This window comes from Martes martes (assembly GCF_963455335.1).
Source record: "Martes martes genome assembly, chromosome: 8".
NCBI lineage: Eukaryota > Metazoa > Chordata > Mammalia > Carnivora > Mustelidae > Martes > Martes martes.
In genome coordinates this window covers 11,444,540-11,465,404 of record NC_137895.1, presented here as the reverse complement: position 1 = coordinate 11,465,404, position 20,865 = coordinate 11,444,540, and the positions used below count along the sequence as shown (strand labels likewise).

The following is a 20,865-nucleotide window of genomic DNA, read 5'->3' as shown; positions in this document are numbered from 1 at the left end:
CGAGCGTGCGCGGTGCCCACGCCTGCAGCGCCTACCTCTCCGCACGGACCGCGGACCTCCCTGCCGCACGGGCGACGGCCAGCAGTCGACTGAGGCCGCGCTCGGCCCGCTGGCGCCGCGGCGGCCCCGCCCCTCCTGCCCCGCCAATGGCGGGGGGCGGGGTCACGTGCGCGGCGCGCGGCACGCCGGGAGGGGCGGGGCGGGCACGGGCTCTCGGGGGCGCGGGGCAAAGCGCGCACGTGCTGCCCACGGGCTGGGAGCTGGGCGGCTGGTACCGCTGGGGATTGGGTCACGCTGGGGCGCAGGGCTCTTGTGTTAAAGCTGTGCCTCTCCACGTGCAGGGGAGGCGCGGGAGCAGATGGCTTTTGGAGATAAACCTAGTTCTTACACTCCACCATTAACGTAGCCGGACACTTGTTGGTTACCCAATTTTGGGGGGACTGGAAACCAGGTGAAGTCAGGACAAAAAAAAGCAACTAACAGGTGTTTGCCACAGCCATTCGGCTTGTTGTTTGCTAAGTAACATACACGACTGGCTGGTTGTCCCACCAACCAGGAGAGGTAGGCGATTCTGTTTCCCACATTCTGTAGTCACTGGCCAAATGGAGGTTTAGCTGTGATTTGCCTGAGGGACCAACCAGTTAAGTGGAACCTGGAATTAATCCCCCGCCCCCCCCTTACACCAAATTATGAGCTCTCTCCAAGAAGTTTTTTATTCGTCATGTTTTCCTTCCTGGTAATGTAAACAAAGTGGCCCATGGTATGCCAGTGTAGACACAAACCCGCATCGAATGCACAGCAATGGGCGTGGCTGCAGGGGAGGGAACGGGAATGGCGGGAGATGATCCTAAGCCACTGTTCAGGTGAACCGGATAATCGAGGCTGGCTTTGTGCAGGGTGAACGTGGATCCCGCTTCAGATTTACAGGGGCAGAACATATGTCCTTTTCCGAGAGGTACAGGAACCTTGGAGGGGCATTAAGTAGTCCAGTGAGATGGGGCTGAGTGTTCTCATGGAAAGGCAGCCATGCCTGGTGTGGAGAGAACTCGATGATCTAACTTTGCATGGCTGGAGCTTTTTATTAAAAATTGTCCTTGGGACCTTCTCTAGAGAAGTCGTCCTTGACCTCTCAGAATAAAGTACCCCTAAGGAATGCCACATGTCTATTTATAGCTTGTGTCTGCCTCAGAGAAAAGGTCAATGGAGCAGAAATGGTCTTAGTCACTCTGGTGGCCTCAGTGCTTCCTCCAGGACCTGGGATACAGCAAGATACCAGTAAGCATTTGTTGAATAAACCCTGAAAGCAGAAGCTATGCAAAGTACCTTACCAGAAACAAAGTAGGAACATCTGCTTCTTGGTGGTTGGGAAGATGTGAGAATGGGTGCAGGTAAATGAAGTACTGGAACTAGCTGCTGGTCTTATGTGGTGAGCAGAGGGAAGTCAGGACTGATGAAGTATGGCAGGGCCTTGACAGTGGGCTGACGGGCAGCAGGATGCAGTGGAAGGTTTGAGTCAGGACGGAAGCCATCAGCTTGATGGCCCCAAGAAGGACAGAGAAAAGTAGTGGACAGATGAAGCAAACAAAGCCTGTGGAAGCTGGTGCAGTTTTTACAGCCCGAGGCTGAAACTGACTTCCACCTGCCAACTCATCCCCCGCTAATCCCCCCGGACTGCATCCTGGGTCTGCAAAGCCAGTCTGGTGAGGACCAGGCTTAACTCTGAAACCTCATGGCACTTAACACTTTCACGTGTGCTTTTGGACAATCTACCTATTTTGAAGATTCCCCAAGAAGCATGTTGCATGCCTTAACTAACTTCAGCGAAACCGCTAAACTTTTGGTTGCCGAGGCTCAATTACTATTATTTTTAAAGATTTTGAGAAAGAGAGAGCAAGCATGAGCAAGAGGAAGGGCAGAGGGACAAGCAGATTTCCCACTGAGCCACCACGATCCCCTGGGCTCAATTATTCTGATTAAAATAGTAACTAGGAATGTTACTCAAGAGCTGAGCCCGTTTCCTCATCAGTACAATAACACCACTCTGACCAGCATTCCTGTTCTGCGTCAGGCTCAGATGAGATATTTATAGAAAGCTTAGTATAATACCTGGCAGGGTAATTACCTCAAACCATCAGGAATAGAACGCTATTCACTTATAAAAAGGTTACATATCCTAAGCATTCTGTAGCTGATTTACAACACACTGCCTTGAGGGTGCCGGCTTGGGACTCTGTCACCAGTCCAAACCAAGCTTGAAAACAATTTACAAACCAGTCACCACCACCCAGGGGGACACCCATCAGAATCTTCTGGGGCAGTCTCCTTCGTAAACTGCACACCCACCTCAACCTTCAAAGACCGTGCCCTCCTTCCCTTTACTAGTGATTTATGTCTCTAAGGGCAGCAGCTGGGTTTGGCACATGGCCAGCAGGCACCCCTGCCTGTGCAAACGCACCTCTCAGGGGAACCTCCATTAGGTGCCTCACAAAACTGACAACCATCCTTGGCAAAGGATCATGTCAGGCGGTTCCAAGAACAGAAACATCTAGGACATTCACCCTCTAACAGGAGTATGAAACAGGTAACAAACGGAGGAGACCAATTATGAACCCCAGATAGAACACGGCCGTATCTTGCCTTCCCTCTCCCAGGAGCTACTGGGGGAAGGAAGGAAGGCTGCCAGTCCCACTGTAAGCACATGATAAAGGTTAAGAGACTAAATAATTATACTTTATTCCACCGTCACACTTCAGACAGCACGCATCAGATCAGCATTCCACTATGCATCCAAAACCCTTCTAGGCTCAGTGGAACGACAAGCTCCAGCTTCACGTCACCGTCTGGTTTAAGTTTCTTCCTCTGAAAGAAAACGTTAGAGAAATAAGCCATGTCACGCTGGGGAAGTGCTTGTGGTTTTCCCCACCGCCTTTCGGATCGCCATGGGGCTAAGAGGAATTTCCTGCTGTCACCAGCTGGTGAATGAAGCAGGAAAGAGGCAGCCCGGGGCCCGTGTAACCAGCCCAGAGCATCTTTTCTCCTCCAGACCACTGGCTAACCATTCCACTGCCTTTCCCTCCATGCTTCTTTCCCACCCTGGCCTCCAGGAGGCCCCCCTCCCCCCGCACCCCTCATGTGATCTGAAGGGTCTGGAAGCAGCTCCGGGCGCCGGAGGGCGGGCTGCTGCAGTCTAGTCTCCGGGAGCGCTCGGCCGGTCCCGCGTCAGGGGTCCAGAGAAGAGTGGCTGCGGAGCCTGGTCCCTAGCTAGCCTACAGCCCTGCCCGGACTTCAGGAGGAGGCCTGCCACACACCTTCCTCCTCCTCCTCCTCCTCTTCTTCATCCTCATCGTCCTCATCGGAGCTGAACGTGCCGTCAGGCAGGCTGTAGACGCGGATGACCTGCTTGTTGGGGTCCTTGAGGATGAGGTACTTGCCCTCCTCCAGCTTCATGCAGATGTCGATGACACAGCGCAGGATGCCCCAGGCGTTCTCCACGCTCAGGTTGATCTGGCTGGCGAACTCATTGGGCTTGAACTGCTGGGTGCCCAGGATGACGTGGCGCGAGGAGTCCTTCACGTGGTACCGGGACACGTAACTAGCGGGGGAGAGGGGCGACCGTGGTGGGGGCGGGCCGCACAGGGGCACAGCCACACCCGGGGCCCCGAGTTCTTCCCCAGGGACAGCGGCGAGGCCCGCCCCGCCCGCAGACCGCCCCTCGCAGCCGGTGGATTCCGGGCGCCCGCGCGAACCTCACCCCAGCTTGAGATACTCGGAGCCGGCCAGCAAGGCGCAGCACGTCCACCGGGCCAGCTTGTAGCTGTTGTTCTTCAGCTCGGTGGCGATGACGGCTCCTCGCTGCGAGTCCAGCTTCTGACGCCAGTCAACGCCGTTGCAGTGCTGCGGGAGGCAAGCCGGGCCCAGGCGTGAAGGGGGGCCCCTACTGCCCGAGGCCTGGGACCTCCTCCAGCAGAGAAGGGACTCCTTTGTGGGCTCGACTCGGAAGCGGGGAGTCCGCAGGTAAATCACAGGCAAAGACACGGCCCCTGGGCGCACAGGGGGCACCTGGCAAACCCCTACCCCTCTTGTCTAGACCAGGACCCACGCGGGCACAGTGACACAGGGGCCGTTATGAATGGCAGCGGCAAGCGTTCACTGAGTGCGGTGTGGGAAGGGAGGGCTCCATGGAGCGAAGGCGATGGCTCCCCCAGGGGAGGATGCTGACGGAGGCTGGAGGAGGCTGGAGGCAGCGTGACGGGAGAGGTACAGAGGGAAAGACAGGCCGGAGGTCGGGTCAGCCCTTGGGTGGGGGTGGAGACTGCAGAGGAGAGGAGGCCAGAGTCTGACCTTGTGTATACACACAGGCAAACAAAGAGATGGTCTGCTCCAATGACCTTGTGCACAGATGTGGGAACTTGGGACCCAAAGTGAAGTGACTGGCTGAAGGTCGTGTGGCAGAGATACTCAGACTGTCTTGGTTCATGGCAACCAGAGGCCCCCCAAAATACTAGTCCTGTAAGTAGTTAGGCCCAAACCGTTCAGGAATAGGACTTAGACAGATATGATTCCCTCAAGACCACTCTTGCGAGTTTGCTGTGGCATTTCGAGAGTCTCTCCACACAGCTGTGCTGCGCGGTGGGAGTAGTATTTTGGACGAGTTGGCAGAGATCAAGCGAGTGGGGGCCGGGGGGAGGAGGGCACGGAGGAGGTCAGCTAGACCAGCAAGGGCACAGTAACAGGCGCGATTAACAGCATCCTGAAGTGGGCGATGATGGCAGAACCGAGGGAGAAGATGGATTGCAGATCTGAGAAGCCCAAGCAGATCTGAGGAACCACGGTTACAGTTCAAGGTTAAGGCTTGGGGTAGGCACAATTCTACTAAGTCATCGGGAGATGACTCCCGACGGCTCCGACCCTTGTGTGGGGGGAACCCGTGCTGATGAGGAAAGGTCATGCCCACGGTTAGGCACCTTCTGTGTCAAGGGCATTCTGCGCATGTAACTAAGGTCGCTTAAGATAGGGAGACCACCTGGGTGCAAGCCGGACACAGAGAAGTCAGAGGCTGGAAGCATGAGAACAATCTGCTGAGCTGTTGCTGATCTGAAGACAGAGGGGACCCTCGGGCAAGGGATGTGGGGGACCTCGAGGAGCCGAGAAGCCCCAGCGGACAGCTGGTATGAGAACGGGGCACTCAGCCCACAATGGCAAGGAACTCTGAATTCTACTGACTAGAATGAGCCTGGATGTTTCTTCCAGAACCTTCAGATTCATTTTGAGCCTTTGTTATGGAGCAAGAGAAAAGGAACACAGAGCTCTATGGAGAAGTAACTGTGGCATAAAGAGCTGTAGAGGGACCAACCTGAAAGGCGGCTCCGCTGGAAGTCAGAGAGGAGGGGAGCCAGCAGAGAAAGCAAGCGAAGGACTGAAAAAACGTGCGAAGCTGGAGTCCGGGAGCACCACAGAGGGCAAAGCCACACGGCGACAGTGACGCTGAATGCTATCGGGGGGACTGGTGGAAAGTCTGAGAAGAGGCCACTGGCCCCAGAGCGGAGTTCACAGCAAGGCTCCTGGGGCGCTCCTTCATCAGGTGGCAGAGGCCAAGGCCGCCTGGGGAGTGGGAATCGGCAGCGGTAAATGCGGGTCCCCGAGGCTCTTATGAAGGCAGAGCACAACGGCCCACAGACTCCATCTCATTAGACGCTGTTCAATGTGCACCTGAGCTGTCCTTGCCACGGAGGACCCTTTATTGGGTACAGTGGCGCCCCGGAGCACTGCCCCCCGTAGCCAAGTCAGAAGCCCGGGCAGCTTCAGAGAGGGGCGCAGCCCCACAATCCTGCAGCAGCAGCAGGCGAGGGAAGCAGAGGGAGGGGAGACGAAGGAAGCCCATTTCTTTCAAGAGGCCTCCTGAAGAGCCAAGTCTTCGCTGATCTGAGAATCTCGAAGTTCAAGAAGGGAAGGAGTTGGAGGAAGAAATCAGAAGGTTGGAGGGAAGGTTGTGGCTGCTCTAAGCGAAAGAACAGATAAAAAAAAAAAGAGCTCCGGGGCTTACAGGACACCTGCCAACCCGGACGACGAGAGATCAAAACCAGACGCTTGCAGAGAGAAGCCCACGGGAGGGCAGAACGGAACAGAGAGGGACAAAGTCTTGTGAGAACATCACTACTCCTGGTTCCTGCGTGCCCTGCGGGCCATACAAGCAGAAAAGTTCTAGCCTTAGCCACGTTCTACACAGGCACGATCTTTCTCAACGAGGAACTAAGGGGAGGAAAAACTCAGAAAACAACAACAACAAAAATCTTGGTAGCCATGTAAGTGACGCACAGTGACACAAGACCAAGGCTCACGAAAGCTAGCCAGGGACAGCAGGGCCCGCAGGAACCACAGACAGGGTGACCAAGCGTGCCTCACCCTGGAATCCCACTCGTTGAGGGTCTTGATGTTGATGAAGGACACTTCCCCGTTGGCTCCGGTCATGACGCCATCGTGCTCACAACGGACAATAAGGTCGATATCGTCTCCAAGCTTCCACCTGCGGTACCTGCAGTGAACAAGAAGCTTGTTCGGCCACCGGAGACCCCGGCTTTCAGAGAGCCCACCCCCCCCCAGGCTGGCTGACATACCGGTAGGCGACCGAGGCGACTTCATTCTTGTCCATGTCGTCCTCCACGAATGGGTTTGGGTTGGGGAAGTTGTATCTTTCCTTCCCCTGCCAAGAGACAGAGGTGTCAGGAGACAGTGAGCACTCGCGGCCGAGCCCACTGGCCAGACCCTGCACTCAGCTTAGTTACAGCCAGTTACAGCCTGGCCGGCCTCCTGCAGCCCTCCGGGGCGGGGTGGGTGCCGTTTACCCTTCCTGACCTCGAGCATGAACCCGGAGAGATCCCAAATGCTTGCACGGGCCGCCTGTGTGCTTCATGTCTGAATTAGCAGCCACATCCCCCTCCCGTTTCATTTTTCTAGAGCGCACGCCACCACTTGTCATAAAACAGGTTTATTCGTTTACTGTCTTTCCTCCTTCGTTAGAATGAAGCCTCCTGAGGGTAGGAACTTAGCTCTCTGCTAGATCTCCAGCACCTAAACAGGGTATTTGTATCAAACAGAGTGTCTGTCAAAGAGCTGAAGGAATCCCTACAGCCTGTCTGGCCGAGACCAGTGTTCTCAGGACTCCAGCCTCACAGAGAACGTCCTACACACCACAGAGCTCTAACTGCTGGGTCTAGGATTCTGTCAGGCAGCCTGACCTCAAAGCCCCAGCGTGGGCTCCTCTGGGACAGACAGGGACCCCATCTGCCCCGCTCAGTCCCACCACCCCAGAGCCCACCGCCAAGCAGATGTTCTGGAAACAGAGGCGCGGAGGCTCTCACCGCCTCACCATTCTCAAGCACTGCTGGGAGAAGTTGTGGTTGATGTAGGTCGCCTCCATGGCCAAGTTGCGCGGCGAGTTGAAGGAATTGCCTTCATCTTGCGGAGGCTCGTTGGCGGTCTCGCTCACCGTCAGGAGATCTGCAAAAGTGGTGGCGTGGTCACCCACCCACGAAACCGAGCTGTTAATGTGCCCGGCACTACGGGGAGGGAACCACCACCTGCCAAGCTGGCTCTCCCAAGCAGGGGGCGCAGAGGGGAGGGAGCGGGGAGCGCTGTGGGGCAACTTCACATCTTCTCTAGTGTTAAATTCAAGAAACCAATCCCGTTTCAATCTTTTTGGATTCAAGAGAATGTCTGATTTTGTGAGCTTTTTGACTAAGAAAAGACCCTAATCCTCAGGTATGGGATTGTATCGTTCCATCTCACTGCTATCACGTTTTAGTGACCTGGTTTCCCTTCAGGGCCTGCGTATTCGTGTTTGTGTGGTATCAAACGTAGTTTTCCCTTTATAAATACACTGAAGTATGCCTTTGGCTCAGGTCATGATCCCCGGGTCCTGGGACCCAGCCCCGCATCAGGCTCCCTACTCAGCGGGAAGCCTGCTTCTCCCTCTCCCTCCCCCTGCTTGTGTTCCCTCTTTTGCTGTGTCTCTGTCAAATAAATAAATAAAATCTTTGAAAAAAAAAATACAGTGAAGTAAAGGAAAAAAACCCTTAACTTAAAGAAAAATATGAAGTAAACATTAAAGGTGGTATGGAGCACTGGCAGAAGTCAGGAAAGTGCCACCCCTACATTCCAAAGAAGTAACATTTGGAAGCACGGTACTGGGGCCTCGAGGAGGTGCCTTGGCCTCGGCTGTCAGTGCTGTGGGGAGACAGACCGTTTCCCGCCCATTCTCTAGAACCAGGGACTTGCTCCGAACCTACATGACAGCCAACACCTTTGTGTTGCTCCCAAACAGGCTTCCTACCAAAGTCAGAGTTGTCCCTCTTGTCAAAGAAGAGCTTGGAGCCGACTCTCTGCACAACGATGTCCCAGGAGTACACGGAGCGCGTGCAGCCCATCAGTGTGGCGAGGATGGCGTCCGTGGCGAACACATTCCCCTGGGTTTTTGCCAGCTGCAAAGAGGACAGGAGAGAAAGAGGTGAGGATACTCTCAGATCTAACTGGCCCTCTGCAGGGAGCTCTCACGCCTTCACGTCCAAGTACGCACCCCGCTAGCGGTTGGAGGGGGTAGTCCGCAAGCTACCGCAGGCAGGCACCCCCCGCCCTCCACTGCCTATGAGGGACCGCAGCTCACTGAGCATGCGCCACATTCCAGGATGGCATGTCGCGATGCTCTCGCCTCACCCCAGTGGCTTGTGTTAAGCACACTTGCCCCGCTTCCCAGGTGAGTAAAGGCAGGCTCAGGAAGGCGGCGCGAGAAAGTGTGGCGGGGCTGGGGTTTGGGTCCGGCTCCACTTAACGCCCGTGTCACGGCATAGCCCGCAGGGTGGCCATGTCCCAGCAGCCCCTGCCCCGTCTCGGAGCATCAGAGATGGAGGGGGTTCTGAGGCCCTGGGATCCACGCGGACGCCCGCGGGGCCCACCTTCCGGATGACAGGGTCGTCCGTGGTGGTGACGGTGTGGAAGATGCGCTTGATGCTCCGCAGCGGCTTCTCGCTCCTCGTGGTGATGCGGTCGAAGGCTTTGTCATAGTACTCCAGGGCCCCGCAGCACTCGCTGAGGCCAGCGGCCAGGCGACAAGGGAAAGGGCACCATCAGCTTTCTGTTTTTGTTTTTAAAAAGCCACGGAGCAGCGCCTGCATGGCTCGGCCGGCTGAGCACCTGACTCTTGATTTCAGCTCAGGCGAGGCTCTCAGCGTGGTGAGACGAGGCCCCGCAGCAGGCTCTGTGCCCAGAGGGTACTTGGAGTCTGCTTGACATTCTCTCCCCCAGCCCCTCCCTCTGCTTACGTGCTTGCTTTCTCTTTCTAAGAAACAAATCCAACTTCAAAAAAAAAAAGAGAAAGAAAAAAAAGAAAAAAGCTATGCAATCCAAAGTCTTATCCAGAAATCCCACCTATAAAAAGAGAGAGGGTTCCTCTGTCGGGAACAGGAGAGAGAAGCTCCCAGAGTTGACGCAGGCCCCTGTCCGCTAAGCTCCAGATATGGCTCCACAGAACAGCGTGAACACAACTGACTGACACAGACTCTCCACTTTAATGATGGGGAGACTGAGGCCAAGACAGGGACATGGGCAGTTACGGAGGCATCCGGGTGTGCAGGTTCCTGGCCTGGCGCTCTGGCCCCCACTGACTGACTTCTATCTACTACTCGAGGGAAACAGCTCTTTGTGACATCAGGAAAAGCTTTGCCTCTGCTGAACTACGGTCTTTCTCTTACTGCTGAAAGAACCACACAACTCGCCGGTCCACACACACGCATGTGGCAGGAGGTGGCGAAGACACGACTTACATGTCCTGCGGCTCCGACACTTCCAAGTAGCGCATCTTCATCAACTGAGGAAAGTCCATCTCCTCCTTCACCTCCCAGTCACTACGGACTTCCACCGAAGAGTCTCGGGGTTTCTGTGCGGAACCAGTGGAGGGAGAATGACAGCCAGCGTGTAACAGCAGAAGACAGGTTAGCAGCCTGGAGGGCTCTTAGTCAATAAATCCCTCTGGAGCCTGTGCCACGCGCTGGCTGCTTTCTAAGACAGCACCCCGACTCGGGGGTTTGCAGTCTAGAAGAGGACTGAAGGAGGCAAGAGGTCAAAAACCCCCAGGAATTTTCCTCCTAGGTGATGTCGGCACCCAGGGCACATCAGCTCTTTCACACGTATAGAAGTTCTAGCAGCTTCTTTTATGTCTCACAGGATGTCAGCCCAGCAAGCATCGCATCCCGCAAAACCTAACTGCTGCCGCTGGAGCCCGTCTCCGGCTCACGCGTGCCTCCCGCTCTCACGGCGTTCCCACAAGCACCTGCGCACGAACGTTTACAGCAGCATTTCCCCACCAGCAGCAAGTGGAACCCACCCAGACGTCTGTGTCCCAGGGAACGGATAACGAAACGTGCTATACCCGTACCACAGACTCAGCAGTAAGGAGGCCCTGGATGAACCTGAAAACGTGCTCCATGGAAGGAGCCAGACACAAAGGCCCGCATGTTGCAGGAGTCTATTTATAGGAAAGTCTAGAAGAGATAAATCCAGAGACAGAAGAGACTGGTAGTAGCTGAGGGCTGTGCAGAGAGAGCAAAGGCTGACTGCTGAAGGGCATGGGGTTCTTTTCAGAACGATGAGACTGTTCTGGAACTGGCTGTGGGCCCGTATCTGTGAGTATACCAAGAACCACCAAACTGTACGCTTGAAATGGATGGATTGCACAGGGCGTGAGGATTCCAATAAAGCAGTTATAAAACCAAATAAGCAGGCAAAACTGAATTTCTAGATAGAACTCTGGTGTAGATACACTACCTGTGACTTTTGGTCCCACTTCTGCCTCACTCCAAATTGTTTCTGGAATTTTTTCTGCAGCCGTATGCGCTCTCTAGAAAGACAAAAAGTTTCTGCCTTTTTTTTTTTTAATTAAAGATTTTATTTATTTATTTGACAGAGAGAGAGATCACAAGTAGGCAGAGAGGCAGGCAGAGGGGTGGGGGGAAGCAGGCTCCCCGCCGAGCAGAGAGCCTGATGCAGGGCTTGATCCCAGGACCCTGAGATCATGACCTGAGCCGAAGGCAGAGGCCCAACCCACTGAGCCACCTAGGCGCCCTGAAGATTCTGCTTTTGGTGCAGATCTTTAAGTCAGTGGATGTTAAAACAGCAGAAGCTGCCATCCTCTTCTGCTAACCCGCAACACTGTCACTGACTTCTCGGAACTAAAAAAAACAGGGGCTTCGTGAAAAAGAGCAGAGCATGAATGCACACACGAGTGCTAGAAGAAGCACACTGCCACTAGCAGCTCCAGCCCACGCAGGGCTGCGGCCGACACAGCTCCTTCATGTGAAGGAGGCCCTGGGCTTGGGCCACGGCAAAACTGAGCCGAGGGAAGCACCAGAGCTCTTCTTACCTGCCCTCATTTCTTGCCAGTGCACGGCCACTGCCAAGTACTTTCCTGCCTTGCTACCTGCCAACGATGGCCCTCGGAGAACGAGGGCAAGCTCAAACAGTGGCTTTGCTGGTGTCAGGAAGGTTTTTGTTTTTGTCTGCAATGCTGGGGAAGACAACTGTCCTCCTGTTCTGGCCCAGTGGTTTCAAAGTACGCTCGGCCCTGGAAGGGTGAGGACAGGAAACCTCACCTCTCTTTCTGCTTGGCGCTCTTAGGCAGGGTCTGCAGGTTGAACTGCAACATGTTCCGTCGATCTTTGTCTCTGCGGAGGTTCCGCTGGGAAGTAAGAAAAAAACACCCGTGTTAAAATCCTGGGGATCTGAAGGACAAGAGGCAAGGCTAAATGGGAGAGCTTTACTTGGCATTCACATAAACACACAGTCACGTATTTTTTATTGAAGTAGGTTTATGGGCTTTTATTAGAGTTGCAGTTTGCCTCTTTACGTAGCAAGATGCAGCCCGACTGGACCATCTACTTAATAAAGCCCGCACACAGCGATTAAATGAGGCAACAGGCACCTTTTTACCTGACGCAAGCACCCCCTCTTGGCACAGAGGTATGATGTCCTAGCCTACCACAAAGAGCCAAACCATTTAAACCTATCTCTGGACCCAGTAAGTTTACTTTAGCACAATGTACCACTGGTCAGCCACTTGGAAGTCACCGGAAGACCCATGAAAATGCACTTTCATCAATACACACAAGGTAGCATTTTCAGCAGGTAGCCGCCAATGGTAATGGCCCCAGGATGGTCGGGTTGCTGGTTCCTGGCCTACCTGTGCAAATCGCATCCGATTCCGCTGGTAGGCGGTCTTCTGTGTGCGTGCTGTGTCCACTAGCTGGAAACTAGTTTCGTCCTCCTCGTGGAAGTAAGCATACTGACTTCCACCACCGAACTGAGAGGAGTACTTATCTGCGGGCAAAGGCAGGGATGTGTAACAGCTGCTACCCACAGACTTTACACACACGCAGGTCTAAAGCCCTGCTATTCAAAGTGGACGCCCCGGACCCTTAGCAGAGGTGTGTGCTGACGGACTCACCCCACATCCACCAAATCAGAATCAGTGTTTTAAGATCCCCGGGTGATTCATGTGCACATTCAAGTCTGAACAGCTCTGGTCTAAAGAACTTTCTAAGTCAAGACCAAGTCTGAGGATGTCAAGCCCATGTCACGCCCTGCCTTGGTCTGTAAGAATAGGAGTCCACCTTTACTCTCCCAGAAGGGGCAGACACAGGGGTGCCCCATGCAAACGGCAACTGCCTGCACCACCTGGTGCCCGAGGCAGACACGTCCAACGGGTCATGTTACACTCTACTGCTGACCTCGGCTTCAGAGAATCGTCACTTGGTGTTACAAGTAGCCTCTTCCAGCTACCTCAGCTGGCACAGAAAAACCACCACCACCACCACCACCCATTTACTGGATCGAAATCTTAACATGTGGAGTCCTCTGACCGGCTTCCCAGGTTCAGTAAATCCCAGGCACTGCAGTACAAAATGGGAATGAGTTCAACGGATACGTAAAAAGGTTCACGGCTCCCCGAAAGTGGGAGGGGGAAAAAAAAAATCCCACTATAACAGATTAAATCTCTTTAACGAGCAGTCCAAGTTTTAGGGCCATTAAAAAAAAAAAAAGTGGATACTGCCTACAGTTCAGATGGTAGCCCTAAAAACTATGAATTATCATCATCATCGTTTTGTTCCTGTTCTAGAATTCTTTTGGATGGAGATTACTAGAAAAAGTAACAATCCTCCCAAGGCCCTGGTCTGGGCAGTCCGTTGAACACTTACTCGTGTACCTCTTATCTTGGTATGTGGCACCCGTCCAGTCTGCAACCTGCGAGAGCAGCAGCAGAAGAAAGAGCACACAGGTCAGTCAGACACGTTTCTGCGGACCCAGAAACCCCTGTAAATGAAGACGCCATCTGGGAATAACGTAAGACAGACTGGGAATCGCAAGGCCTTTACGTGCCTAGCTCTGTTAGGACTACTGTTAAGTACCCGGACGTTACAGCCTTCCCCAGCTGGTGTCCCCATAAGGAACACAGGAGTTAGGCTTTGGAGAGAATAAACCTGGAATGGAGTAATGGAGGGCTGCAGCCACAGCTTAAAAGAGTCACTCTCACCAACAGGCAAGTACCTTTCCTAGCCGATCTCCTTTGCTGAACGGTTGGTAGGGCATATCCCGAAACTGCTCGGGCACGGCACAGGGACCCCAGCCAGAGGGGTTGTCCTGGATCACGGGGGTCATGAACTTCGCCATCTTCTAAAACCTTAAAAATACAAATAATGTGAGTAGCTTCATGAAGAAAGGCCTCTGAGTACAAGCAGGCTTCCACTGCGGGAAGCTAAGACATAATGATAAAATCTGAAAGGCAACACACAAAATGGAACACTCAGCTGTTGAGCTCCTACTAACTCAAATTGTTATCTCGTAGATAATATCGTGAACACTTAAAACACGGAAGACCACCAACAAAACTGATTTACCATATTGCACTGATTCTCTGACACCCACTTTCCCCACTATAATGTCTTTGAAATGAGGATGCACCTTATGCTTGATCGGCTCTCTTATCCTAATTGGCAGTTTGTCCTTCTTGGTGCTACATAACATATGGGTGCTTCTTTAATTCAGTGGTGCCTCAGCTTTGATGGAATGTAGTAACCTTTCTCCAGTGTAATAACCATGTTCTAGTTCTCAGAAACACCTTCACCAAATCATACAATTTGTAGCTTCTCTTATAAGACTCAGTCTTTTCATCTGTTAAATGAATAAGACCCTGGTTTAATTCATAGCACAAAATCATTGTTAAAGACTGGGTAGTTACACATATGAAAATGCTTCCACTGTAAAATGCCAAACAATTATATCTGGGACTTGCAAAAAATGCATTTACACACAGGGTGCTGAGAAAAAAGGAGTCCATAAGTATAGCCTGATATGTAACCTTTCTTTCTTGGTTCTTCTAGTTTCTGTCACTAATGCAAATCCTTATGCAGAACAAGTGGACAGAGAGCCAAGCAAAAAGCCTGTCAGAAAGCTGAGGTTACCATAAGCCCTAGGTTGTAAAAGTGGCCATACGTCCCATGTTTGTAAATATTACGAGTACCAGTTATTGTTCTTGGTGTTTACCCTGCATAAACCCAGTAAATGCCCCGAACAATCCTGAGGTAGCTTCTACTATCATCCTCCCTCTTCAGATCAGAAAATTAAAGCACAGAGAAGCTAAGAGATTGTTCAAATTTGCAATGCTAGCTGATGAAAAAATTCGAGCCAAAGCAGTCTGGCTGGAATCCACGCTCTGGTCATGCTACAGCTCCTCTCAAGTAGATCTTCACGTGACGGTTCCTATCAAAAACCTATGCACTTGATATGAGCCTTGGTGGCTCAGTGGGTTAAAGCCTCTGCCTTAGGTTCAGGTCATGATCCCAGGGTCCTGGGATCGAGGCCCACATCGGGCTCTCCGCTCAGCAGGGAGCCTGCTTCCTCCTCTCTCTCTGCCTGCCTTTCTGCCTACTTGTGTTCTGGCAAATAAATAGATAAAATCTAAAAAACAAAACGAAACAAAACAAAAACCTATGCACTGATCATCCATCGTAATCCTCAAGTGTGCTCCCAGACGAAAATCCGTTGCACAAATATTTCTGGAGTAATCAAAGTGCATAGCACAGTGATCACAGGAAGCTCTCCTCAGTGTCCCACGATGGGGAGATTGAGGCTTCCTGCAGAAGTGAACCGGGGTGACAGCAACAGGGAATGTACCAGTGGGCTTCATCCTCCGACTCTAAACTTAAGATATACCACAGGAAGAGAACCAAGAGAAGAGATGGCAGCTTCAAGACAACTCTCATTAAAATGACTATTTATTGAGCCCCTACAGAGTGTCAGACACTGTGCTAAGTGAGTTAACAGCACTAACTCCCCCACACCCCACATTTCAGAGATTAAAAATTCGCAGCTCGGCCAATTAAACTGTTGATCTGCTCACTGTTTCAAAACAGCTGATTTCCAGGGTTGTCTGCCCTAAGCCCAGCATTCTTCCCATTATGTTATAGCTCAGCAGCCACCTGAGAAGAAATGGGGTTGTATCTCTACCTAGTAACCCAGTTAACAATATTTCAAAAAGGTTAAAAAAAAAAACAACAAACACCCAGTTGTTCTGCTACAGTTCCAGAAGGAAACAGACCCAAGGCTTGGCATGCATTTCTCCAGCGGGTGGGAGGAATTCGCCGGACTTCAACACATACACCAGGAGCAGAATGGAACCAGAAGCAGAAACAGCCGGTCAGTTGCATCGAAGTGACAGCTGCACCCTCGGCAGGGGAGGCACCCCAGGGCACTCAGAAGGTGCCCAGTGGCTGGCAGGCCACGGTGTTGTGTAGATTATCACAGCCACTCCAGATCGGATGCCGTCATTCCAGAGGGGAGAAAGTTTCAGATCAGAGATCAAACCTATGCCACCACAGCCTTCCATTTCACAGAAAAGGGAAGAAAACCTTTGGACTGTGAACCCCTCACGTTAGGGTCAAACACTGCTCAGCCTGGAACCCCGGAATACCTCCTTCACAGACATTCTGGGAGCCTCTGGCTACTTTGAAGACCCTGAGACCCAACGGGGTTAACAGGTACTATCAAAGTCCCTCAGTCCGTGGCCGCAAAGCGAAGCCTAAGGCCAAGGGACCTCACCCACAAGGCCGTGAGCCGCATCCCTAAGTGTGTCTGGCCTGGGGTCCCCGAAGGTCTATTCTGCCCCGCCCAGCGGAGGGCCAGAGGCGGCCGCAGACGCACGGGAGGTCTCTTCCGGGAGGCCTCCGAAGGCCGGGCTCAGCCCAAGTCGGCTCCAGAGATCCACGGAACCCTAGGGAACATTCCACTCACCCGTAAAGGCCTCTGCCGGGCCCGGATGGCGAGAGATGGTCCAGGCCGGAGACCGCGCACCCGGTTACCCTCCAAGGAACAGGGAAAAGGAAGAAAGATGCGCGCGCACCGGCCGGCGCCGTAAACACAATCGGCGCTGTCGTAAACTGCCCTCTAGCTTCCTACGGAATCAACGGCAGAACGCACGAGTCGTAAAGCGACGGCACACCCGGAAATTCGTCACTATTCTTTGAGAGGTGTACACACGGTTTCCGAGGAGCTAAAAGGCCGGGGGTGTGTTTACAGTTACGTCACGGGCGCATCCGGCGACGGCCCCCAGAGGGCGTCCCGAATTTTTTGAAACGTGGCGGCGGTGCACTGGAAGCTGGAGGCGGGGAGCGGTGATGGCCTCTCCCGGTGCCGTAGCGGTTCACGGGTGTCGCTTCGGCCCTTCTGTATCGCAGAGTGACCGGGGCTCCGGCCTGCCCTGGCCAGTGGTGTGGCTCGGGTCTCACAGCTGGGGGCAGGTCGAGGGTCTGGGGCAGAGGTTATGGTTACCATTCCCCCGCCCCTCCCCTGCTCCGCTCCCGCCCCTTCTTTTAGTTTTGGAAACTGAGGCCCGGAGGGCTTGGGTATCCTGAGTAGCACGGCTGCTAGTGTAGGGGTAGCCGCCAGGATTCAAACCATACTTAACGGTTCTCAAGCCTTGTCCTACGACGACGATTTCTGGAGCGCTAATGTGTAGAACGGAGACTCCGGGGCTGACTTCCATTGATTGTTACTCAGCGACCGCTAAGCTGGAGGCGGGAATCTGCTTGTTAGGTGGCGATTGTGATTCTGATGTGGCGGCTGGGGAACCACTTTGCTACAAAGGACAACGGTGCTGTCCTTTCCGCAATTCTTGGCCTCTGGAATTTGTCCTTGAGTCATATTCGGGAATTTCAAAACATTGAAAGAGAATCTGAGGATGTGTTTTTATTCATACTTCACGTTCTTTTCTATCTGGTCTGCTGGGATTCCTTATCAGTCTCCCAGCCTGACTGACTCCTTTATTGGAAAATAAATCTGTTAGATCTGATATCTGCTTGCCTCTGCCACTTGCTAGCTGTGTAGGCTTCACATCTTTGGGCGCTATGAGGGTAAAATTAAATTCATGTGAAAATAGTAATTCCACTTACCAGTTGTGTGAACTTGGACAGGTTATTTGATCATTCTCAAGCTATTTATTCATTTGTGAAATGAAAATGTTAATGGGGGGGGCGCTTGGGTGGCTCAGTGGGTTAGCCTTCCTGTCAGGTCATGATCTCAGGGTCCTGGGATCCAACCTCATGTGCTCCCTGCTCAGCGGGGAGTCTGCTTCTCTCTTTCCCTCTGCAGCTCCCCCTGCTTATGCTCCCTCTCCCTGTCAAATAAATAAATAAATAAGATCTTTATTTAAAAAAATTTTAATAACCGCATTTGTTTCCATAAGTTTTCTCCCAACCTGCTCATGTTCCTAATTTTTGCTGATGGCACTTGGTTAATGGTGCCCAGTATAAAATATAAAGCCTTGTAGTCATCATTAATAGCTCCTTTTCCTTTTCCCTTTCCCACCACATTTCCACATTAAGTCCTTTATCCAATGCTCTTTGCTCTACTTTCAAAATATGTCTTTTTTTTTTTTTTTAAAGATCTTATTTATTTATTCATCAGAGAGAGGGAGAGAGAGCACAGGCAGGGGGAGTAGCAGGCAGAGTGGGAAGCAGATTCCTTGACGAGCAAGGAGCCTGATGGAACTCGATCCCACCTGAGCTGAAGGCAGGCACTTAAACAACTGAGCCGCCGCCCAGGCATCCCAACTTTCAAAATACATCTTTATTTAAAGGTTTTTTTAAAAGATTTATTTATTTGACAGAGAGACACAGCGAGAGAGGGAACACAAGCAGGGGGAGTGGGAGAGGGAGAAGCAGGCTCCCCCCACCCCAACAGGGAGCTGGATGCAAGGCCTTATCCCAGGACCCTGGGATCATGATCTGAGCTGAAGGCAGATATTTAACGAGCTACCCAGGCGCCCCTCAAAATACATCTTGAATGCTACCACTTTCCCCACCATATCCAGCCTCCTATTTAGACTTCCAGTGTCCACTCTTGCTTCTCTAGGGTTCCTGCCCTAGTGGTACCCAAGGCAATCAGTTCACAGTTTTCTAGCAGCTTCCTACTATGTGCTTAGAGTGAAACATGATTGTCTTCTGTGGCCCATCTGGTCCCTGGCTACCTTTCAACTTTATAGCCTCCCTTTTTAAAAAAAAATTATTTGAGAGAGAGAGAGAGCGCGCGAGCGCACGCAAGCACAGCAGGGGTGGGGGCAGAGGGAGAGGGAGAAAGAATCTGAAGCAGACTCCGCGCTGAATGTGGATTCCCTACATGGGCTTGATATCATGACCATGAGATCACGACCTGAGCTGAAACCAAGAGGCAGATGCTTAACCAACCCTACAGCCCCAGTGCCCCTATACCCTGCCTTTCTCTACTCACTGTGCTGTAGCTACCTTGGTCTTTTTTCTATGCTGCAAGTACATCAACTTCACACCTAGCTCAGCAGGGCCTCTGCACTTGCCCGGCCTTCTGCACGGAACACTCTATCCCAGGTTTAACCATGGGTGTCTTGGTCTCATCATTTATGCCTCTGTTCCAAGAGTTATCTCCTCCATGAGATCTCTGACCACTGTTCCTAAAAAGGCTGCTCCTCCCGCATCCCTCTTCGCCCCTTACCCTGCTTTGTTTTCTTCCTAGTTCTCATCACACTCTGAAATATTTTTGTTTCCTTGTTTGGGTTCTGTCTCTATCTCTAGAGTATAAACTCCATAAGAGTAGACGCCTTGTTTTTCTCACCTAGAGCAGTGCCAGTAATACATATTTACTGGATTGTCGAATGAAAGCGTGAGGCTTTTAAAGGAATTGAATGAGAAAATAAGTTTAGCCCATTATCCTGGGCACATAAGTAAGCACTCGACTAACGTTAGTGTAATTAAGATTGATATTAATTGTGATATGTTCCAAAATGTAAGGGGAGATGTATTTTTGCTCAAGGGCTTAGATCATGTCTTCTTTTTTTTTTTTTTTGCTGTGGGTTCACAGGCCATCTGCTTCCGTCTCTCCCTTGTGTCAGAGTTTAATCATCTTTCCCATATTTTGGCCCAGACGTCTCCCCAGATGGAGAAGGATTTGGAGTGTCCTGTCTCATTCTCAGTAGTGGGTCCCTGGCCTTGGGTGGAAGATCTTGCCTTCACTCCTTCTCTCAACCGATAACCCTGCTGCCTGCACTCTCTCTGTCTAGCCCACTGTCCACGTGCAGCCGGGATGACCCTCCTTTACATTAAATCAAAGTGGACCCGACCTCCTGTCTTCCCTCCTCAAGACGGTTTAGTAGCTTACCTCTAGCCTGGGGATGAAATCCTATACTCTGTTTTGGCCCTTCTCACTGGCAGCATTCTCTTTCTGGGTCATCCCGAGGCTCATCACTGCCCGGAGACCTCTTTACCTGCAGTCCTCTAGTGCCCAGAATGCATCTCCCCTAGATCTTCACACACTCGTGTCCTCATCAAACAGACATTTCCTCACCACCCCTCCGACGAGCCCCGCACCGTGCTCGTTTACTTTCTCCGTACCACGGGCTTGGCACTCCGGGGATTTACATGAGCTCATTTAATTCTCACCACAGCTGTGTGAGGTCGAGCCTACTAGTCTTCCCATTTTCCAGATGGAGATATGGAGGCGTGCTCTCGGCTGAGCAGCGCATAGAGAAACCAGGGTCTCGAACTCGTGATGCCACCTCGCTCCTGCTTCTTTTGCTTCGCTGTTAGTGTTTTACTGGGTGACTAACATTTGTCTTGTAAAAAATTATTTGTTTAGTTTTTTTATCTCCTTAGGAAAAATGGAAGCCTCACGAGAGGTGGGTCATACTTGTCTCATTCACTGTTGGCTCGGCAGCACTTAGAAGTATTGCACAGTTGGTGCTTGGCAAATATTTGTTGGGTGCACAGGTGATCTCTGCGGACAGGTCCTTTCCTCCTCTTGGCCCGGCACAGGGCCTGGCGCACAGAGCATGCCCAGGAAATGCCTAATGAATCCATGGCCTCTGGATCCTGCTTTTATTTATTTTATTTTAAATATTTATTTGACAGAGAGAGAGAGAGAGAGACTGCGAGAGGGAATATAAGCAGGGGGAGTAGGTGAAGGAGAAGCAGACTTCCCGCTGAGCAGGGAAGCCGATGCCGGGCTTGATCCCAGGACCTTGGGATCATGACCTGAGCCGAAGGCAGACGCTTAACGACTGAGCCACCTGGCGCCCCTGGGTCCTGCTTTTAGAGGCAATAAAATAAAAACCTTAACATTCTTGCCAGAAGGTGTAGGTTTTTAGGGCAGATCCCCATTTCTTGAAAGGTTTCACAGCGTCTTCCCGTGGTGGAGAGGCACAAACCCTGCCTTTGGGTGACTGCCCAATTTTTCATCATTAGCAACAATGGCTCACAGTAGCATTGCAATTGAGAAGTGACACGGTCCTTAAATACTCCT

The 20,865-nt window shown here is 52.2% G+C and overlaps 1 protein-coding gene across 1 annotated transcript; it reads right to left on the bottom strand.

Annotated features, from left to right (window-relative positions):
* Nucleotides 1–2,708: 2,708 nt before the first annotated feature.
* EIF3D (eukaryotic translation initiation factor 3 subunit D) lies at nucleotides 2,709–16,470 on the bottom strand. Its single transcript, XM_080811179.1, has 15 exons — nucleotides 16,333–16,470; nucleotides 13,591–13,723; nucleotides 13,242–13,287; nucleotides 12,227–12,363; nucleotides 11,640–11,725; nucleotides 10,816–10,888; nucleotides 9,816–9,928; nucleotides 8,949–9,081; nucleotides 8,330–8,477; nucleotides 7,367–7,497; nucleotides 6,615–6,700; nucleotides 6,403–6,532; nucleotides 3,752–3,894; nucleotides 3,309–3,592; nucleotides 2,709–2,859 (listed from the first exon to the last, which is right to left on the bottom strand). Exons 2-15 carry the CDS (start codon nucleotides 13,711–13,713, stop codon nucleotides 2,846–2,848), a joined length of 1,647 nt encoding a protein of 548 aa, XP_080667305.1. The 5' UTR covers nucleotides 13,714–13,723; nucleotides 16,333–16,470; the 3' UTR covers nucleotides 2,709–2,845.
* Nucleotides 16,471–20,865: the final 4,395 nt, after the last annotated feature.

What these genes read in the sequence shown, in the direction of transcription:
- EIF3D (XM_080811179.1), bottom strand. Translation starts at nt 13,713, where the DNA reads ATGGCGAAGTTCATGACCCCCGTGATCCAGGACAACCCCTCTGGCTGG. An exon ending in ACGACCCTGTCATCCGGAAG is followed by an intron (nt 8,478 to 8,948) that starts GTGGGCCCCGCG and finishes TCCTCTTTGCAG; the next exon opens with CTGGCAAAAACCCAGGGGAA. An exon ending in TCAACGAGTGGGATTCCAGG is followed by an intron (nt 3,895 to 6,402) that starts GTGAGGCACGCT and finishes TGCCTCCCGCAG; the next exon opens with CACTGCAACGGCGTTGACTG.